Below are 21,256 nucleotides of genomic sequence, written 5' to 3' on the forward strand. Positions count from 1 at the left end.
GACTGACAGGATTGGGCGGTATGCACTCGGTAGCAGAGAGAACCTTGCTTCGATGGCACGGCTTTCTGTGCCTGTCTCGACACCCACAGCCGTGGTACAAGGACAGGTTGCGCGAGGAAATCCGCGAACGACGCCTCGCAATGACCCCCCTCCAAAAGCTCAGCGAGACGGCCGATGTATTCTATATTATCAGCCGAGCACAGCACGATGGTCACCCTCTCCGAAGACTCCCCGATTTTGCCCTTCCGCATCTCGTCGTATACGCGTACCTGCTTTCGAAATACACATCGAGGTGGCAGTTTTACCGAACAGCCGCCTTCTTGTGCGATCATTCCGAGCCGTCTTCAATAAGCGAAGTCGTCAACCCGAACAAAGATCATAAGGTGCAAGAGGTTGCGTGCCGCCATGCGATCGATCCGGCCAGCTTTACACGAGTTTGTCGTCGGCTTCGGATGGTATGGCCCCTCCTGCCGTGACCGGAGTGTGGTTGCCAGTAGGCGCACTGATGGGATGGACCTAGACGTTGGGAACAGCTCGTTGCTCTCTAACTAGAGGCACGCCGATCGGTTGTCCTCGCTACGTCGCGGACGTGCTGAGTTTGTTGCACTTGTTCTCTCACATGGAACAGGCGCCCGCGTATCGGTCAAGATAAGGGTTGGCCTCCCGCATAAAGGGGTTGCTGCGATGGCAGGTCATTGCGTCGTGGACGTTCTGGGCTTGCACTTGTTCTCGTATAGAATAGGCGCCCACGTATCGGTCAGGATAGCGGTTGGCCTCCTGCATGAGGGGGTTGTCGTGATGGCAGGCCTCATTGATATACAGTATCATCAGGATGGCCGGTCTGATCCATGTTGCCCATGGCAGGGAAACAGGTATAAAGCGCAGCAATCCCAACACGATATTTCTTACCATCTTTACCACTCACCAATCTTTCACACGCACATTTTATCCTTTGCTCTCTTGAACAACCCGCCTGCGCCGTCTCCCGCCGTACTCGCAATGGCCACTGCTCCAACCATCAGCGTTGGTGATGGCAACTCCAGCCGAGACATGCACCCCTCCATTGCCACTGTGATCAACACAAGTCCAATTCTAGACCCCCAGGCAGGGCCTAAGCCGACAGTCATTGGGCTTTATGGGATTTCTGGCTCGGGCAAGTCGTTCCTGCTGAAACATCTGCAGCAGGAACTCAGTCCGACCGAGTTCGCCTTGTTCGAAGGGTCGGACAAGATTGCCTCCCTCATCCCTGGCGGTCTGGAGGCTTTTCACAAACTGGATGAGAAGTGCAAGTCTGATCTGCGTGGCCAAGCGATTGAGGCAATCAGAAAGGAGAGCTGCGACACCGGGCGGGTGGCGATCGTGACTGGACACTTCATGTTTTGGGGACAGGAGGATGCTACCGGCCAGCCGGTGTATACCTCAAATGACCTGGCCACGTTTACCCACGTCATCTACTTGAACATCCCCATCGATATTATCTCGCAGCGTCGCTTGAATGATGGGCTGAAGGACCGCACTGCCATGTCTCAGGAACATCTACGCAGGTGGCAAGAGGCAGAGGTTTCCAAAATGCGCGGCGTCTGTCGAGAGCATCACATCCTGTTCTCTGTCGTCTCGAACCCTGAAGCTTTGTTCCCAAGAGTTTTGGATATGATCCTGCATTTTCGACAACCCATCACCGCCAAGTCTAATTTGGCTCGCGTACGGGCTAAGCTTGATGGGATTCTTGCTCTTCCCGACCGAGACAATCTAGAGACGGTCTTGGTCATGGATGGCGACAAGACTCTAGCGACAGAGGATACTGGTGCATTGTTCTGGGAAATGATTGCTCAGACTCGACCGAGCCTAGCAGCAAAGTCTCCGCTGCAGGAGCTCTTCGGCGGTCCCCTGGGTTACTCGGATACTGCATTCCATCAAGCAACCCTGCTATACGAAGAGGCGACCGACAATGAACAATTCGAGACTGCGTGCGACACTGTGGCTTCGTCAGTGGTCATGCACCCGGAAATCATCTCCCTCTTGCGAATTGTTGCAGAGCAGAGGCATGTCGGTGCCCTGGTCGTCACATGTGGCCTTGGTCGCGTGTGGGAAAAGGTTTTGCAGAGATATGGCCTGTCAAAGACGGTTGGTGTGATCGGTGGAGGTAGAATCTCAGACGGATTCGTTGTCACCGCAGCTGTCAAGGCTGCCATCGTCTCTCAACTCCGCAACGATACCCGCCGGTACGTCTGGGCCTTCGGGGACAGTCCCTTGGATTTGCCGATGCTTAAGGGGGCTGACCAAGCCATTGTGGTTGTCGGCGATAAGCGAACTAGGAGCTCGAGCATGGATGAAGCCTTATATAAGGCGATTCACGTTGAAAACTTCCGGGCGCGACAAGTCCTACTCCCGAGCCAGTCACCACCGCGTCTTAATGAAGAAAAACTGCCCTTGGTCCGCCTCGATGATGAGAAATTCGTTGAGTCGATCGTGTGCCACCGTCGCCCTGTCAAGATACTACACGCCACGGACAAGGCTGCGGCAAAGTTGTTGACGTCCCCAACCCGCGACGCGTCGGTTGCTGGCCCTGCCCTGCGAGATGCTCATGCCCGTGTTGGGCGGTACTTGGCCACCGAATTGGTTTCCTAACTAATTGGGCTCGAAGAGTACGATATGCCGCACGTGCAAGGCCATCGAATAACCGGTCACCGGCTACGCGGCGAACAGCAAACCACCATCGCAATGTTGATGCGTGGTGGAGAGCCCATGGCTTTCGGGGTCAATGAGGTATTCCCAAAGGCAAGGTTCATCTATGCCGCGTCCGCGGGGGACATAAAAAGGCATCATGTGGATGGCCAGTGCACTATTCTTCTGGTGGACTCGGTGGTGAATAGTGGAAAGACCCTGATGCAATTTATCGAGCACGTCCGTGGTCTACATGCCAACATCCGCATTGTCGTCATGGCTGGTGTTGTCCAAGCGGAGGTTGTTGTGGAGACACATCCGCTCGCCAAGCTCATGGGACGTCATGGTGCTTGTCTCGTCGCGCTCCGGCTTTCCGAGAACAAGTTCACAGGCACCAAAGGTACCGACACTGGCAATCGACTCTTCAACACCACATATCTAATTTGACCATCGAGATGCTATACGGGGGGCTTGGAGGAATCAATATGTGCTACACACCTTATTTGAACATGTATTGCTTAGGAGATACGCATTTCCCTGCACAATCGACTTGGTTGTACATGTTTCTCTGACTCGTCTCCTGCCTGGTGATTGGAATGTGTGACTATTTTTGTCAGGTAGTCACGTGTCCATAGGAGAGACTTACTTTCCCAGTCTCGAAACAGCGAGAACGAATATTAGAAACAAAAGACCCAAAACAAATCCTATATGCCTCTGGGACCGGCTAATTGGATAATGGCCTAAGGCTGAGACCATCGCCTAGTGCGTTTTTAGACCGTCATGGGGACCTCATGGCTCTAAGAGCCTGGTCTGCTGAAGTCTGTTGAAGTCTGCGACTACGCCGCGTAACTCGGCAAAAGACTCAGGGATACCTTCCTACGTATCAAACGCGCGAGATACCAGCCTATTCTCTAAGACCTAGCGAAAGTCACGGATATGAGCGCCTTATCCCTCGTTAATAGGATCCATGATATCCTAGACCTCGACGTTGTAGATGGCTTACTCTAGATGGTGAGAACTGAACATCGGCACCCCCCTTGCTATAGCTAGTTTGACTATACCTTCCTAAAGATCTAAACTCTAGCCATGAAGCATAAGAGAAAACCCGAATCAAATCCTAGCCATTCAGAGCCTCGCTAATGCGCTCAAATATGTAGTGAAGCTGCCGCTTCCCGTTACTCCTGTGTTACGCCTCTCCTATACTGTCTACTAAGGTGAAAGTCGACTGAGAGGTATAATGACGGCTAAATATGCTATGTATTTCTTTATGTGGTTGGATTAGGTCACTGATTTACTGAAGAATTAGCCGAGAGCGGCTCCCGCAGTAACACGAAATCAAGAGAGGCGTAACAAAGGAGTAACGGGAAGCGGCAGCTTCACTGCATATTTAAGCGCATAGCGAGAGACTAAAAGGCCGTGATGATTGAGGGTGGAAAGCTGGGTTATATCTTGCCAATATAACCTCGATTCATGAGTCAAGTTTGACGGGCATCGATCATCAGCTGCATGCGACAAGATAACTCAAAATAGGGCCCTTAGCAAGGGGAGAATAGTAGAACTTGAATATTATAAAAGAAGCCATTATATACAAGTAGACAAAGAGTCTGCTACCGCTACTACAGTCAAAACTAGTCTACCGGCCATGGTCGTGCTCATGGGTGTTATTGTTGGCGAGCCATCTAATGCACTTATGACTCTCTTGCTGATTGAAATGATGACGCGAGGCCGTGGCTATGAGAATGCCCTGCCGCAGATCTTATGGCTCTACGACGGAAGGATCAACCAAGGCTCGATCAAATCTCATTTTTCGCCATCATATTTCGAAAGTGATGTAGCTTTCGATCACGGCATCACATCATATGCTAGTCAGTTATTTGGTGTATTGCAATGAGCGAGAAACATGAACATTAGGATTAAACCGACGGTAGAGAAAGCTCATGGAGTAGCTTCTAGGTGCGGCAGACTCCAAATCACGAAGTCACGAAGAACAAGTATTTGCTGGACTTGCCATCTCGTTCATTGCCGCCGTTTCATGAAGTGGCAACTTGGTCAAGGAAGCATTAATTTTATACTACAAGGCCCGGTCTTCGAACATATCGTGACGAGAATGCGTGACGAGAACGCGAGGCATGGGTGGCCTTGTCTTTGATAACACATAAATAACGATCGCACTTGCATGCTCACTCTTGGAAGAGCTCCTATCAAAGCATATTTGACATTCTAATTTGGCTGATACTCATTCTACAAGTCCAGCATGTCTGTTTCTTCACCGTCTTGCCCTGGCCCTCGATCTTGGTCCATCTCAAGTTTGGTGATTCGCTTGCCATCCGGCCGCAGAACCCGGTACATATTCTCAATAACTGGGATTGGCCTCTGTCCTGAAGCTGCTCCCTTGGACGCCTTGATAAACTGGAGCTGGCGGCCTGAAACCTGCCACACGAACCAAGAACGTTGATGATGTAGTTTGAAAGTTAGACTGGCTTTCAGCAGCTGCCAGATATCCAGATCCGGCTGGGGAAAAGGCTGCCTTCTCAGTGACCACATCACCGCCAAAGCCACTTCTGACTTGCAATCAACCCTCGGAACGATCTTGCGCCATGCTTCGCATGCTGGAACGGCTTTTTCGATATATGATCTACTGGAATTCATTGACTTGACCCAAAGTGAGACGCAAGCTTCGATATCCAGCGTCAAGTTTGAGCGAAGCTCCGAAGTCCAAGTAGATGAAAGACGATGTCGGCGCATGAATTCGTCCGCTTCTTTTTCAAAGCTATTCCAGTAGCCAGTGAGGTCTGCGTCAAATGTTGTTGGTCTTGATATGCCATCGTCGCCATCCTTCACCAGCAGGGTCTTTCCAAAATCCACCAACCCGTCTCGAATAATCTTAGAGAAGGTCAATTTGAGGTAGTCGATTATATGGCAAGTCTCCGGGAGGTATCTGATTGTATTCGCTTTGTACGCCGGTGGAGCCAGATCCAACATGCCACCGCCCATCTCCCTCTTGATCCGTCGCCAAATGTCTTCGTTGAACACAAAGCCACTCTTATCTTGGTCCACAAGATCACTGAGAAGCCAGCTTAGGTTGATAACAGACTCTTCGCTGATGCTGTTCTTGTGATAGGCCAGCTTTTCCTTGTGGCTTGTGCAAATGCCGATAAAGGTGGGCGCAAGGTGAAACGCAAAGGCCTCTTCCAATAATCGATCCAGAAAATGCTTTTTGCCATGGCAAGAAAAAAGGCCCCCTAATTGTCGAGTATTTGGCAGGAAATACCTTTCAAACGAAGGCTTAGGTGGTATATCAACACCCTCAAAATTGTTGACCATATCCGGATCCCAACAGATCCACGCCCTATTACCGTCGTAATTACCACCCGATAGCTTTTGCGCGAGCGGTTTGTCTCCTGTGCAAGGGAATATGATAATGTCTTTCAAGTGGCGGAGCTCCGGTCTGAAGACAGCCTTCACTTTCTGTATGTCGCTTGGAAGGTGCGCAGGGCAGCGGCCGACCAGTACATCCATTCCTTCTAGGTCGTGTAGCTCTCTGGTACCATCATTGAAGATAGATGAGAAGCAGAGGTGGACTTCATCGGCCGCTAGTACCTTTTGAAAATCAACAGCCATGAATGCATAGGTTGACTAGCCAACCTTGACATTCAACTTGTCCTCGATTCGTTCCCACCGTTTTCGTTAGTGCTCGAAAACAAGCTCGTTGAGGAACTGAAGCTTCAACGGATCGAAACCCCCGTCCACGAGGAAGTTCATGATATCTGCAAAATCCTTAGGCAGTCCCCCAACGAACCCTGAGTCGCCTTGACTCCTCTCAGATGCGGTGTAAGAGGTATCGTGAAGCCATTTTCGAAATTACTCAGGCTGCCTCATGGCATTCTTTGCACGTTCCAAGTCGCTCCTGAGTTGAACAGCCATATGTTGGACGATAGTTTTTCGCATCAACTCTTTATCGATTGCTCCGGCCTCCAGGATAGGGACAAACTGAAGGTTTAGGTTTGCTGGCTATAGTTCTGATGGTGAAATCACAACCTCAAGAGTGCGATGGGCGGGATCGAACCAGTCACATGCCCATTTCCGCTGAGAGCTGTATATCTCAATCCATTTCTCATCGCCCACTGAAGTCATGTCTGTTATCCATAATCCCTTGGCGCTCCCTATTCTCCCTTGAATAACTAATGGAATGCTCTCTAGACTAAGAGCATTCCCCACCTCTCGCATAAGCGAGGGAGATAGTCTTCCAATACCATCATTCATGATAACACCCTTTGGTGATAGGATGTTAGCACGATGGTTACGTATCTAATGCTCTGCGAGCACTACAGTTGGGGTTGCTTTGCTTAGGCCTATATGAGCGTCCGATAGAATAAGTATAAGTTAGCAAACGTGGAGGGATATAGAAGAGCAATAAGATGGTTGTGAGCCTACCTAACTGAATGCGATGGAAGAGCTTCATATATGGCTGATCTGTATTCCGATTAAACTATAAAAGCCAGTTCAACATATTAAATCGGCTGCATTCACCCCTAATTGCTAGCGCGACGGTTCCGGTAACTGCATGTTCGCTTTTCATAGAGGGAATGAGGCCATGCCCTCGCTCCGCAAACAAAAACACTCGTTTAGGGAAGGTTGGTGCAATGTTGCAATCCTGCACGAAGAAAGCAGCCCACTCGCGATGGAGAAAAGCTTGGCGTGTGTGAACTAGCCACCGAGCCAGTGATTTCCTTAGATCGACGTCTCGGAAAGACTTTGACAGAGAGCCTGACAGCAACTGAAGCTCTATAAACCTGTCAAACCCGAACTTTCGCCGAAGCCTGGAACTGGTCTCCAGCACAGGAGGCTCAAGCTCAATTTTATGATCTCCCTTCTGAGTGCCCAGACAAAGTTTAGCCTTCCAAATGACTGAGAACTGAGGCTTAAGTCCTTGAGAGACACTCTCAAGCCAAGCCTAGGCACTGCATCGTTGCGGGAAAGCCTTTTCTCTGAAGGATTTATGCTGCTGAAGGTCCTCCCAAAAAGTATCCTAGTCTCTCCACGATGCTTGATATAGTAGTGAGATAGTTGCAGTGTTTATGGAGCAATGGAGCGCGACACGATGAAGCTCCCACTTAATGATCATAGGAGCATTTTCTATACCGATAGGACATTTCGCTTAGCAGAAATTAATACCAAGTAACACAGATATAGGAATAGGAATTAGCACCGGGGTTAAGGGTAAGACTCACGCCACAAAAGATCGAGGCTAGAGAGTGAGCCGAGATTGCGTCGGTTTTGATCCTCTCCTGTTAATAGAAAGGGGGGTTGATAACTGAGATCTTGCATAGCTGGTGGCTCCTTGGAAGCTAGCTCGTGAGTGATATGTGTCTCTCCGTCCTGAGTTGGTGGGCAATTACACCGGACAGCAAGTTCCTCCATGGCGTCTATGAGTGAGGGTGTTAGCGAGTATCCCCCATCATCGCTAGACAGCTCCAGGTCTGACTCCCCGCCTTGCGAGACAGGTTCGTTACTCATATCTCCATGATGGGCGACATGATGCTTATGAGACATTCCGGCAGGGTCAGGATATGAGCTTATCATCCCAGATGCCTGGGAATTTCGGTCATCGCGAGTGCAGGGATCATGCATAGGACTGGCCGAACGCGATGTCCTAATACGAACCGGAATTTAGTCAATCATTCTCAAAACAGTGCGGGAATTGATGTCGTTTGCGTGCACCCCACCCTTGGGCTTTTACTGTTCTTCCATGCTTATAGTAGGGCATGGAAACCCCAAGGCTGAAATCTATTCCCCTTCGAGAGATTTATTTTATTCGATAATATGAAGGCTTAGTTGATGGCTTGGCACGTTTGAATGTTAGCCTATGCCGGAGAGGGGATCGTAAGTGACTTGCGTAGCCCTCTTCATCAAAGAAGAGGTGGCGGCGTCGTGAATTAGTCAGCTGCCCTGGGTACGTAAAATCCCCCATTTCTCGTAGGATGGCCTAATATATGCATGCTCGAGGAGGGTGGCCTAATAAGGCAACATACCAATCTCCTCAATAACAAGCAGGAGGCCATCCGTTTATAGCCTCGTGACAACTAGTCGCCCACTTGCATCTGAGTTCCATATCAGCGTCATCCAGTGCGGGGCTGCTTAGTGGACGCGGGTGAGCATCTCCTTTGAGTGGAGGGTTGAGTGTTCGTTGATAATGCGGGAGGCCGACCATTTTATTAAAAGCGCCAGGCTCATTGGCCAGCAGTGCGTGCCGCTGACTGCTAAGCAGAGCAAGATCGTAGCCAAAGTTGTAATTAGCTTGCTGTTTAGTAAGACATTTTGTCGATGACGTTTGATTTATAGAAAACTAGAAGGGCAACAGTAAATCCCAAGATTATAGATTCATTAGCATGAATCCCCTTATCGCTCACAGCCCCTCCTCAGCAGCCCTTGTTTTCTTCTCGAGACATAGAATTCTCTCCAGGCTATCTAGATTCAACTCAAGAAATGACGTCTTTACGACGAGTTAGATCAGACTGCTACATCAGGCAACAGGATCCTTCACAGCTCTCTCTTTACCTCGACGACAATAATCATCCCTTCGAGCAGATGAAAGAGCCAGCTTCGCAGCCTCTTGACGACAAATGTTCTCCCGCTAGATCAAGCAACCATGGGCAGCTCATGAGAAATAGCGAGGTCAAAGACCTGGGAGGAATGTTGCAACATATTGAGAGTCTGCACGACACTATCAGACATCTTCTTAACGAGAACAAATCCCTGGAGTCACGGCTCTGTACCACGCTAGAGGAATCAGTAGCCTTGCGGATGAACTATTGTTCATTGAACCGAGATATCTAGAGCCTTCTCATAGAGAAGAGAGCGTTATCGCAAGAGGTGGATGAGCTCCGCACTCGGATCTCCAAAACCAGGCTACCAGTGTTTAAAAGCACACGTCGAGGTATCATTGTCAGCAAATTGCTCTCCAAGTCAGAGTCAATATCTCAACTAGCTGATGCAAGTGGCAACCATGTATCCCCAGATACTATGGGTCGTCGTCTGGTTCCCGACACAGAGGGTCTACTCGATACGGCACTGAACGTTGATTAAGCTCAAATACTTTTCGACTCATTCGACGAGTGGTTTGGCGAGACGAACCTGGAAACAATAGCATTGACTACCTGCTCGGTGTGCCATAAAGTTAAGCTTGAGCAGCGTGAGAGTGACAGATCAAAAATATTGGTCAATGAATTCACCAGAGATCTCCCAAGGCCCACCTGTACCAATACTGTCTGCTCGGATTGCTGCTTAGGGTCCCTCTTAATGTTTCTGGAGGCATTGCGGGAGAACTGGTGGTCACTTCCCGGATCGATGATATCTATGCCGTGTCCTTGCGGCTGCTCGGCCGAGATTGCTATATGCAATCGCGGCTCTTTGCAATGAATGCTAAGGCTGACAGGAGATTGATCTCCGGCACTAAAACTTAGGATGTGAGTGAATCAAGGAGATGAAAAAACCAGTAGCTAAATATAATCATAAAGATACGACACAGCTTAGCACCTTATGGTAGTCCTCGACGATACCGACCTACAGCCGATATTGGAAGCCCGCAAAGTAGCGGAAGGCCTACACCGATATCTGATATCAAATAATCGGATGCGATTACTATTCGATCTTCGGTTCTCGGATATACACGCCCATGAAAAGAGCTCACCACTCAATGCAAACTTCAAACTTGTTCAGTTGTATGACATAGATTACGCTGAGGGAACACTACGTGTCCTAATTTTCACATGACTGCTTTAGATATAAAAGACACCGTCCTAGTGTTCTATCTGCACTGAGCTTATTCGTGACTTCTCCTATGGTTCCCTCGATGAATAGAGCAGTATCTGCACCGGCTACCGCGGCGACTGGCTGTGGAAGATCTTACTTTTCCCTCAGAAATTGGAAGCAAATTGCAATCACACTATCGACTTTTGCTTAGCCTGCTTACGACGTTATATTGAGACTTAGCTTGACCAGCATGGAAGGGGTGGATGCCGTCTCCTTACGTGCCCTTCTCTAGGATGCGGACGTCGACTCGAATACGAAGAAGTGCGGCTTTATGTAAGCGACGAAGCCTTCTTTAAGTAAGCCCCATCACTATGCTATATCATTGCTAATCAAGCTTCTAATGTTAGAAAGGTATAATAAATACTTAAAGATAGAGGCACTGAATTAGATTCTGTCTTTTAGGTGGTGTTTGGCCGAGCATTGTTCAAGTGGTCAGATATATGACCTGATTTTTGACAGCCACGTTGCATACGGGGATTATGGCTATCAAATGTGTTTTTATCACCAAGTAAAATGGCACGAGGGCCTGATATATGAAGAATACGATAGTCTGAAGGAGAATAGGGATCCGCGGTTTTAAGAAACGCAAGACTGGATGATGGCCAACACCAAGTCGTGCCCCGAGTGTGGCATTAATCTCCAGAAAGGAGACGGTTGTTTTCATATGATATGTAAGTTTCTATTTGGACGCGCCTTCTAAAACTTATCATCTGATTCCAGCTGTAGGTACGCTATGTCGCCATCAATTCTATTGGGAATGTCTTGCCAGCTGGAACGATATTATGACAGGACCGCGGGGGTATAATCACCTAGCTCACAAGGATGACTGTTATTTTAGGTCAAGCAATGAGCAGCCTACACAAGTCAGCGGGACCTCTGTTCCTCGACACGGATAAGAGCTGGTCAGGGTTTTCTAACTCATGATCAACCTATCAGCGTACGACTCACCTTTATCTGATAACTATAAATAAGACATTATGCTTCATAATAATCTAGCTCATAGTGACATTTATTCTGGAGGTAAGATGGCGCAATTGGCTAGGCGGCAGATAGCGGCAGTTTCACTCAGGTGTTTGTATTGCCTTCCCAATAATCTAATGAACTTTTATATCATAAAGCCTCTGGAAGATATTGGGAATTTCGCCTTGGGCTAGATCAACAATCTCATACAATATAACAGACTTTTCTTGCTTCGCTGACGATTCTAGAAGCATAGAAGGTACAGTTTGGTCAGTGATGCAGCTGGCCTAATGTGGTCAAATTGATATTTGCTCGGCTGGTAACGCTTAGGTGTTTAACATTACTGTAAAGCCATCCATTTCATCTCCGCAATTCAAAACATATATGCCCTCTTCATTTTCCCCGAATACCTACCCTGATTCTCCGCACTGCTCGCATTATGACCTTCTTTACCTTGTCGGTCTGCTTGGGCCGATATACGACTTAGTTCCCGATTCGGTAAGTGGTCCAGTTTAACAGCCTATAGGTACAGTTCGGATAGTAGTAATTCTTCTCCGAGAATTCGCCACGAAACTAATATTAGCATGAAGGGCATTTAAACCGAGGTATATTCGTAGAAGTCTTCTCGGAAAGAAAAGGAATAAGGTCGGCAGAGAAATCAGGCATCTTCCTAAGAAGTTCATAGAAACCATCGTGTCTAAGGAGCTTATCAATATGCTTCCGAGAGGTCTCTATAGCCAAATCCTGAAGTCCTCTTTCTTCCGAAGGGCTAGATTCATAAGCCATAGTGATAGCAAGTGGAAAGTCGTCCAAGCTCCAACCCGTTGCAATGGCAGTGCCGAATTTACTTTTGTAGTTTACTTTAAGCGCGGGAATATCATACTTATCGGCAATTTAGTAAACCTAGGCGTCGTAAACCATTATGGAAGAACCAGTGTTGTTGCTATAGTCGAACGAGTACATAAAACGCAGCATCGCTTCCACTACGCTTACGTCAAAGTCCTTGATTTGAATCTTCCTATCGGAACTTTCCTTGAATATTATGAGTAGATAAGTCGCTTTTTTAATGGAATCTACTATACCTTCCAGCTGCCATTTAGCTCAGCCGTGAAGTACTTTGAGTGGGCTGACAAGATCACTCTGTGAACTTGGAACTCTTGATCATCGCAGACGACCAAAACATCAGAAAGAGCGGCCGTGTTGTAATATCTGCTAGCGGAGTTAAAAATCGAAAGGAGAGTCTAAAGGGTCTGTCGAATATACTTTTTTAATGATTCGAGAAATTTCTCGGACGCTGGGGGCGTCATCGTGGCAGAGGATACCGTCGTTGAACAGTCGATGTACTCGGTAATGGCTTCCTGAGAAGCCGCCGGTGACAGAGGCAGACTCGTCGGCCGCAGGTGTCTTGAGCTCTGTTTCTTTTTTCATGTCCTTGGGGAACAGATAAAAGATTTAATAAATAGATGGGGTATTGTTGAGATGATTGAGGTGTTCTTGTCGGGACGGATTCAGCGACATCGAGTATGATAGACGGACTCGAAATTGGACAGCTGCCCGCCCCAACGTGTGACACACTAGCAGACACCACCCTTCAGCCACTTAGAGCATTGGCTCGTCATCGGCGAGCAATCACCATTCCATTGGGCTTGCTCGACATCTTGAGTGAGATAGATAGTGGCCCGCTTCCACGACTAGCGTAATAATTACGTAGTAGGCAAGATGTGAGGCATACCGGTATTGGGAGTGATTTTCAATGGTATGTATGTGTTTGTACCTGAATTCTCATGTCCTTTATATCATCAGAATTACTAATTAGTCTTCCACTTATTCCTTGCAGCCAACACGCGCGAGAACACAGGATGTGTCCCAAGGAAGATTGCACTTGGGATAAGGCAACAGAGGAGAAGGAAAAAAGGCGCCACGTTTGGAAGCACCATAGGAGATGGGCAGAGGAAACTGAGTATCCTTCAATAGGTGGGACGTGTGACGTTTGCAAAAAGACATTCATCAGGCAGGATTATGTACCCCGCCACAAAAGAGAAACACATAACGGGCAAAAAAGGGAGAGAAAACTTGGTGGGTAGCCTTCGTAGTTTCCATTTCTGTCTAGCTATCATTTTTGTCCTATTGTCATCCATCAGCATTGCAGTGATAGGAGCAAAGATCGTGTTGAGGAGCCCCTAACTGCGAGGCCGAAGGTCGTCTATGTAGCAGGATATCAGTCTCCCCGGAGTGAGAAATCCCAACCGCCATTCCCAATCCCATCACGCCGACACAAGCACCAAGGCTCTAAAGACAATTTTAGCCAAGTATTCAAGCCCAAGACTAAAACAGCCGCTACAAGGGAATGGATCTCATTACACACAGACAAAATTTCCATGACACCTAAACCGCAATCATCGCAAGACATTCTCATAAGACGCACAGGTTTCCAGTATCCGACCCTTCCCTAAGCCCCTCCAAAAACTAAAAGGCTCTGAACTTTGATTCCGCCAAAGCCATGCTGGCGTAAGAGCTCCCGACCTCGATACACAGGGAACTCGGCCACAACAATGATACTGGTATCTTCAACACCAATGCCAACCTTACTCAGTAGCTGAAGCACTGCACAAAGCGTCTCCCCCGTGGCAAGTACATCGTCCACCACAACCACTGACGCGCCTCTGGAAATCAGATCCCGGCTCATCTCAATTCTTTTCGTGGCATCGTTATATGCTGAAGACGAAATGTGCGACGGTGACTTGATGACAGAAATAGTGGGCGGAGGGAGCTTGCTAGCTTCGCGAATCAGCGCCAAGGGTATATCGACCCGTGCGGCCAACGCCGAGGCATAGACAAAGCCGCCAGCTTCGCAACAAACCACCGCATTAATTTTGGCCCAGTCACTCGTAAAGTGAGTCTGCAGTAGAGAAGTGCACAAGGCTAGCCCACCTGGCTGCTGGGAGATGCCGAGTACGTGGCGGAACTCGACGCCTGGGGATGGAAAGTCGGATATCGGCCGTACCATACTGGCAAGACGGTCCAAGTCTTCATGGAAGAAGGGAAGTAGGTAGTTTTCGGCAAATTGTTTTGCCATAGTATTTCCGGTTGTGTCATTGTTGAAGACGAGACTGGGACAGTGGCCTGAGGCAGCCAGATCCGATTTGCCGTTGGTCTTGTTATCCGCATTGTTATCATAATTGTCGCTGCTAGCTTGGCATCCTCGGCGAACCCGACGCGTCTCCTCAGTAGCCTTGACGCGTACCTCGAGTAATCTGCAATCTGGCACCAGATGCGATAAGGTTAGGACCGGTGCCTCGTCTCTCATCCCGGTGATAAGCAGCATATCTACACCCGCAGCACTATATATGGCATTTAGAAAATGCTCCTGTGGCAGCTGAGGTCGCTTTAGTACTTGGCTTTGGAAGAACTTGGTCAACTCTGGCCGGTGTTGCTCCTTGTAAGCACGATCCCAAAGCAGGCGGCGCAGGTCAGCGCCGGTAGCTGCCGCGTACTCCTGTTTGACCGTATCGCTGATACTGACTGCACGTGCTTTGAGACTCTTATGGGCGCGTGCGGTGAGCATAGAGACCCAGATGTCGGCGTAATAATCCTTGCCGGCGCAGCTTTCGCCTGTGATAAGAATGACAAGCTTGTGTTCTGCTGGTGCTTTTGGAAGTGGACAGGCATAAGCTAGCACATTACGTGGGTCCAAGTTGGATTTGAGACGGACCAGACGCGGCAGGTTTGGTCTAAAAGCCTTGGCCGCTAGCGCAGCATCTCTGGGATCCGGCCCGAGGTCGGCGCCGTAAGCTCCGGTGCTCAAGGGCAATAAGTCCTCAGCGACTTTGTAAACCCACTTCACGGTAGCTTAAGCGGTCTCGGTTCCATCCCGGTTGCGGGGCTAGACACCGGTCACCACGCAGGCAAAGTCCTAGTCTCGACAGCCAAAAGCAGTGGCGTCGTTTGGTACGTCGCCCACCGCTCCCCCACCTGGCAGCAGATAGAGATAGCAGAGTTGCGAAGGGCGAGTCTCGATAGCTGCTACCAAGATCTTGGTAACGTTCGTAGCTTCAATATGCTTCAAAAATAAGCATCGCTTGAACGAGGACGTCTTGCCGCCACTATGCCCGCCGTGCATCCGGGAAATGTACATTTCAGTCTCGAATAGACCAACTCCGTTGACGATCTCGGAATTATCTTCTGGTCCTAGAACTGTGTGTGCAGGCGTGGGTATGCCAAAAGGGAGCTAGGTCACGGCAGATTCGAACATGGTCACGCCAAGATGCAGCTGTTCGTTGTCCCAAAACAGATACGCGTCTGTCGAATAGTTCCGGGTGAGGTTTCTGATAAGTTAAGCAATATCCCTAAGCCTCAGCCGCGCCTCGAGGCCATCGCGCAGCGGGATACTCTAGTTTCGAACCGAATAGGTCGGTGCCGCGAAAGCCTTGAAAGTAACGCTGACCACGATGCCAAAGTTGGGCCCGGCGCCTTTAATCGCCCACAACAGATCGGCTTCGTTGTCTGGGCGCACGGCACCAGCCGGCCAGTATTGACTTGGTACACGACCAACGCAGAGGACCTGGCCAGAGTAAACGCTGACCACAACGGCACCTACAATAGCGTCGCACGCAAGCCCATGCCGTCTAGACAGGTGCCCGATGCCGCCTTGTAGCCACAAACCCGCGCCGACGCTTAGGCGGGCTCCCAGGGGTACCATCAAGCCCGCTGCCAGGGTCTCGCGGACGACATTTCCTGTCTTGCAGCCGGCCTCGGTGACGACTAGAGGCTCAGAATCAGAAGCTGATTCGTCACCTTCTCCCCCAGCCGCAAGAATGTATATCTGGTCAAAGGCGCCCATGTCGATTGAGACAACGTTAGGCCAGAGGCAGTGGCCACTGTGACCTCCGCCGATGACAGTCAGTTTAACCTTATGTCTCAGAGCCCACTCGACACACTGTTGGATATGCCGGATCTGTAAGGGCCTGAGAGTCAAGGCCGGATGATAAAGACGGGCCTGCTGATTTTTAACCACCTTGACCCCTTCTAATAATAGAATATGCGCTGTCAGCTCTTCCAATGTGGTGGCATGTCGGGTAAAAGCCACCATGATGTTGGGCGAGCTGAAAAGGAGATGGTCTGGGCTGGTTTCTTCGCAACGGCCCAAGGTGCGGCATATCTCACGCCACTTAACTCGGACAGCTCTATCCAGCTCCGTATCCTTCATGAGAAAACCTGCGATAAAAGGAGAGAAGCAGTCTAGGATGTCGTTGTCGTTTGCCACGCGAATGACCCTAGTAGGGAAGGAAGCCGTTTAATGGCCCGCTAAGCCGTCGAAGTGCAAGGACCCTGCACGATGGAAAACCACCACTATTCCGTCCTCCGGTTCTTTAACGAGCATTTCCAGCGCCTGTTCGATGAAACTACGTTTAGGCTTCATTCTATATATGCTGTGGCAAAAGAGGATGATATCGAATGAGCTAATACCATCATTTGAACCCCCGCTATCCTTTATGTTACTATTCAGAACGAATGGCCTTCGATAAATGTCGGGTCGGCTTCCTAGGCAGGGCAGAGGTGACTTTGTGTCCGAGGCGGAGCAAAGCTACCCTTCCAACCTCGCCGCGAATATGTCATTGGGTTCAAAGGCAACATATCTGCTGACCTTCCGTCTTAGGTAGCTAGGCAGATATCTAAGTGCACTTCTCGGCCCCGGTCCGATTTCTAGCACCGAGGTATGGGTACGTGAGTTGAAGAGAGGGGCTAATAGAAAAGATAGTTGAGGAATAATAAAGTCTTTGTATATCTCCCATTCTGCATCCCGCAAAATTTGGAAGCCAGCACAGTACTGTATGTCGCATAGCGTCTATACCGGGGACGACGTCGTTAAGGCTTTCTCCCTGAGATTCTGCTTGAGGATGTCGAGAGTAGCCATCTTAATTCAATATGAGCGTGTAGGTGTGTCTGACATAAAGAGAGGTAACGAATGAGCCTGAACCTGTCTAGTTGTGGTGGCTATTTAACTACTTGAATGGCGTAGGGCGAAGGAAATGTAATGATGGACGTATAGAAGATAGCATATCTAGGCTTTACTTGACGGTTAGAGATGCTTTGTTAATGAAGTATTGGTGCTTAAGTATTCCTGAGCTCCTTATTCCTATGCTTGTTCAGCGGGCGTATGATTGATGGTTATGAGCCTATTCTCCGTCGTATGCAAAGACTACTGAAACCGCCTTGTGTTATCTTGGCTACTATGAACGCAAATTATGAGCATATTATTAGGTAAAGGGGTTCGGAAGTATCCAATGGATTTATTCTATATTATCTATGGGTATTTTGCGGGATTTTCTACCATAAATGAACTCGTTGTGGACGGCCTCCGGCATGACTAACTATGTACGACGATAATCCCAACGTGATAGTATAGTCAGATGGTATCTTTAGTTCCACTAGGAGTGGAAGAATGTATGAAATACGAGGTGCGATGAGACCTACGTTGCAAAGATAAAGGTGCTACTATGTACTAATACTTGATTATATGTGAATCTGTCATGCTTGTGCAGTAGAGCGGCGCGTGTTCGATATGTGTGGTAATTATGTAATGTTCTCAGGCTCTGAGTGTCGAGCGTGACACATGGATGGCCTCCGGCAGAAGAAGGGAGCGGCCTCAATATCACCATTCGCGATTCTCGCCACACAGCAACGAAGAATGACAGGGAACGGGCTTGGATCCGTAAGAAATCCTAGGACCGGCCTAGAACTTAATTTGCTCATGGGGCTGGTATAGCTATAACTTGGTGTGAGCTAGCTCTGTGCCCTATACGATGTTTATAGTGCATGATAGTATATCTGGGAATGAGATTGTATGGCCTGTTGGTGCCTAACGTTGAAATAAGCTAAGAAGGGAACCCGCTTTTAAGTTCGCTTTCTCTAAATCGTACCGGCTTACTCGAGTATGCAATCTGGATTACCTCTCAGAACCCTCCTCCCTGAAGCTCTAACTTCTTGCATTCTGTTTCCTGCTCATTGCTGATAACAAACCGGCTTCTTATTAATCGTGGATAATGATAGCTCCTAAGGATAGTGCTACCTTCCCCAAGAAGAGAGCTTGCGGTAATGCTAGTGTCTCTGACTTAACTAGCGACACTCCAACATATAAAAGGGGCAAGCGTGAAACAAAATCTGGGAATAAGGTCCCTGGAGACCCCTATGAAGAAGCCCCCACAGCCAATAAGGATGTTATCGTTGGACATGGCACAGCAACTTCACCACTTAACTAGGCAATCGGTGTTGATTGGCCTAGTCGACCAGGTAGGTTCCTATTATCTCTCTCCCTCATATGCACCCAAAAGGCCTTTGATAGTTTGAACTAGGTTTTGTTAGTATTAGTGGTTAACGCGTGAGCCTCGCAGTTCTGGAAACCAGATAAGACCGAGAAGAACATGAGGGACAGGCCGTTATGCGCCTAGAGAAGATGCAAAGCGCTGTGCGAACTTTACTGGAGTGTATCGGTGAGGATGTCGATCGGGAGGGCCTGTAAGACACACCGTTGCGATATGCCGAGGCACTACTGTTTTTAACCAAGGGCTACTAAATGAGCGTGGAGGATACTGTCAATAATGCGCTATTCTGCGAGGGCCATAGCGAGATGGTCATTATTAAAGACATTGAGATTTTTAGTCTCTATGAGCATTATCTTGTACCTTTTACTGGAAAGGTAGGCACCTCCCTTTCTTCGCGTATGCACCGCATACTAGTTCTCGAAAAGACTAGCTAACCTTTCTCCTATAGATGCACATTGGTTACATTCCCTCCAACACCGTCATTGGACTCTCTAAGCTCTGCCGAATCGCCGAGATATTCTCTCGTCGCCTGTAGATCCAGGAGCGCCTCACTAAGGAGGTTGCCCAAGCTATCATAGGTGTACTATAGTCCCAGGGTATGGCCGTCGTCATGGAGTCCAGCCACCTGTGCATAGTAATACGCGGTATTGAAAAGACGAGCACGACGACTTTAATAAGCTGTATACTAGGATGTTTTGAGACTAAGAGTGAGACGCGATATGAGTTTCTACATCTGGTCGGCATGAACCGGTAGAGTAGGAGCCTATTAAGCTTTATTCAAGAGTCTTATGCACAATTTCGGTCATAAATTCCTATCAAGTATCGTTATATCTAACAATTAATAGACCATGGAGCTATCTGATCCTTTTATCAACTTCCGTAGGCCGAAAGTCTTATGCCTTATGCACATTTAAACCGCGCTACCAATAGGCATACCAGCAGCACCTTGGACAGTAAGGATCAGAGGACTCGACTTATCTACACACCGCCCACCAGAAGGAATTTTCTAATAGATCGGGTCGTATAGCTAAAACATCGTGTAGTCACTGCCTTCCCTACTTGCGAAGACTTTGTGCTACTTTTTAACCTCCTGGACTATTGAGGCCCGTGATAGCATTATCTTACCCTTCCCCATATCCTCATAATGCCCTTATCTTAGAGATCCTTAGTATCTTTTTATTTCTTCTTTTTCTTCCTCTTCCTCCTATGTTTACTGGCTTGCTGAATACCCGCCGTTATTATTTGTTTCCTAGCCACCTTGGTTGGGCACCTCGAGATGGTATTGTTTCCCTTGCTGCACTTGGTAACTTTGCTAACTATCTTCTTCTTCTTTCTTCCTGAGTTTAGCATAGCGAGATGCGTCTTTAAAACGAGTGATCGAGCTACTGGAACCGTGCTTGGTCCTACTGATGTCTGCTAGTCGTCAATCAGGTCATGAAGATCTTGTTCTGCCATTATCAACTGTTCACCTTCCATATAATTCTGGCGTGTTACTTTTTTTGTCCCTTGACTGCTCGCCAGTATATTCCAGTGTCCCTTCTACCAAATATCTTCGTCTATAGGGGCGACTTGTCGCTGGGCCATATTTCATATCGAAAGTCCTCGGCTTTTCCTCCCATAGTTAGATGCATAACTATGATCTTCTTAACGTGTCTATTCTCTATCTTACCTTGAATAATAGGCTCCTCTACTGTTTGGTAGAATGTGCGTCCGGAGGGATGGAACCGCTGGGGTGGAGGCTGCGATAGGACCGTTACCGAGTCTGCTTGGGAAATAAACCAGGCAAATATGACCGAGGCTCTATGAATGTATCCCTTCCACCTAGTAGATGGTTTTAGGTGAAATGAAGAATGAGGATAGGAAGGGCTAAGGAGGGGCCCTAATGCCGTCGTTAATGTCTGCAAGCTGTGTTTGTCTGCCTATCGCTGGGCCTTTTCACGGGTCATGCCGCTCCATAAGACCTGCTGGTTTCTGATGTAAGATTTTTGGAACTGTTGGTGGATTTCCCTGGCTTCTTGCGGGGTTAACCAGGAGCGAACCAAGGCCTGTATTATAGGCGATGGTACCTCTGGGCCGAAACTGCCTGGAGGCAAGTGGGGTGGGTTTTCTTTCGACTGTCGTGGTTTGGCTATTAAGTGAATTCAGGTTACTTGTGAGAGTTGCGTGGTAAGATCATCTTGGGCTGCCTTCGTCTACTAATTAATAATTGTGTCAGAGGTCTGTCATATAGGTGGGAAGTCGGCAATTGGTGAGAGGTTTAATCGAACCTTACTTTGCAGGTAGATGAATATCCTGACTGTGGCGACATCTTGATACTAACGATGCACTTTTCCGAATAGATGTATCTTGTTTTAGGTTAGAGCTAAAACCCCCATAGCATCTTGCCAGAATAGGTGATAAGGAGCTGCCTGTGAGCCTTAGCATCCTGGAAGTGGATCTTTGCGACCAGCTGAACCAAAACCAAAGGTAATTAATCTTCTTAATATGTGAATGATGTG

General features: G+C 48.4%; 7 protein-coding genes across 7 annotated transcripts; 3 read left to right on the top strand and 4 right to left on the bottom strand.

Annotated features, from left to right (window-relative positions):
- Positions 1 to 20: 20 nt before the first annotated feature.
- Positions 21 to 476, top strand: NECHADRAFT_55110 (uncharacterized protein; the record flags this gene model as incomplete). Its single annotated transcript, XM_003040483.1, has 1 exon — positions 21 to 476. One exon carries the CDS (start codon positions 21 to 23, stop codon positions 474 to 476), a length of 456 nt encoding a protein of 151 aa, XP_003040529.1.
- A 523-nt stretch (positions 477 to 999) lies between these two features.
- On the top strand, positions 1,000 to 3,111 carry NECHADRAFT_98111 (uncharacterized protein; the record flags this gene model as incomplete). The annotated part of the gene is made up of 3 exons (XM_003040484.1): positions 1,000 to 1,071; positions 1,105 to 2,592; positions 2,647 to 3,111. The coding sequence occupies 3 exons, from the start codon at positions 1,000 to 1,002 to the stop codon at positions 3,109 to 3,111; spliced, it is 2,025 nt and encodes a 674-aa protein (XP_003040530.1).
- Positions 3,112 to 4,905: 1,794 nt separating this feature from the next.
- Positions 4,906 to 8,295, bottom strand: NECHADRAFT_106579 (uncharacterized protein; the record flags this gene model as incomplete). The annotated part of the gene is made up of 9 exons (XM_003040509.1): positions 4,906 to 6,264; positions 6,310 to 6,327; positions 6,367 to 6,481; positions 6,530 to 6,654; positions 6,700 to 6,972; positions 7,214 to 7,593; positions 7,627 to 7,652; positions 7,707 to 7,821; positions 7,896 to 8,295. 9 exons carry the CDS (start codon positions 8,293 to 8,295, stop codon positions 4,906 to 4,908), a joined length of 2,811 nt encoding a protein of 936 aa, XP_003040555.1.
- A 4,044-nt stretch (positions 8,296 to 12,339) lies between these two features.
- NECHADRAFT_55105 (uncharacterized protein) lies at positions 12,340 to 12,644 on the bottom strand (the record flags this gene model as incomplete). The annotated part of the gene is made up of 2 exons (XM_003040510.1): positions 12,340 to 12,468; positions 12,519 to 12,644. Coding segments are annotated over 2 exons (255 nt in total), but the record flags the coding sequence as incomplete, so codon positions are not given.
- Positions 12,645 to 13,885: 1,241 nt separating this feature from the next.
- NECHADRAFT_98112 (uncharacterized protein) lies at positions 13,886 to 17,350 on the bottom strand (the record flags this gene model as incomplete). Its single annotated transcript, XM_003040511.1, has 8 exons — positions 13,886 to 15,285; positions 15,361 to 15,664; positions 15,695 to 15,735; position 15,826; positions 15,881 to 16,709; positions 16,764 to 17,020; positions 17,081 to 17,221; positions 17,288 to 17,350. The coding sequence occupies 8 exons, from the start codon at positions 17,348 to 17,350 to the stop codon at positions 13,886 to 13,888; spliced, it is 3,036 nt and encodes a 1,011-aa protein (XP_003040557.1).
- A 1,713-nt stretch (positions 17,351 to 19,063) lies between these two features.
- Positions 19,064 to 19,512, top strand: NECHADRAFT_98113 (uncharacterized protein; the record flags this gene model as incomplete). Its single annotated transcript, XM_003040485.1, has 4 exons — positions 19,064 to 19,132; positions 19,207 to 19,282; positions 19,337 to 19,338; positions 19,375 to 19,512. 4 exons carry the CDS (start codon positions 19,064 to 19,066, stop codon positions 19,510 to 19,512), a joined length of 285 nt encoding a protein of 94 aa, XP_003040531.1.
- An 802-nt stretch (positions 19,513 to 20,314) lies between these two features.
- NECHADRAFT_88435 (uncharacterized protein) lies at positions 20,315 to 21,066 on the bottom strand (the record flags this gene model as incomplete). The annotated part of the gene is made up of 4 exons (XM_003040512.1): positions 20,315 to 20,391; positions 20,428 to 20,579; positions 20,825 to 20,886; positions 21,031 to 21,066. 4 exons carry the CDS (start codon positions 21,064 to 21,066, stop codon positions 20,315 to 20,317), a joined length of 327 nt encoding a protein of 108 aa, XP_003040558.1.
- Between the last annotated feature and the right edge of the window lie 190 nt (positions 21,067 to 21,256).

The sequence above is a fragment of the Fusarium vanettenii genome, assembly GCF_000151355.1.
Source record: "Fusarium vanettenii 77-13-4 chromosome 14 genomic scaffold NECHAsca_63_chr14_2_0, whole genome shotgun sequence".
Taxonomy (NCBI): Eukaryota; Fungi; Ascomycota; class Sordariomycetes; order Hypocreales; family Nectriaceae; genus Fusarium; species Fusarium vanettenii.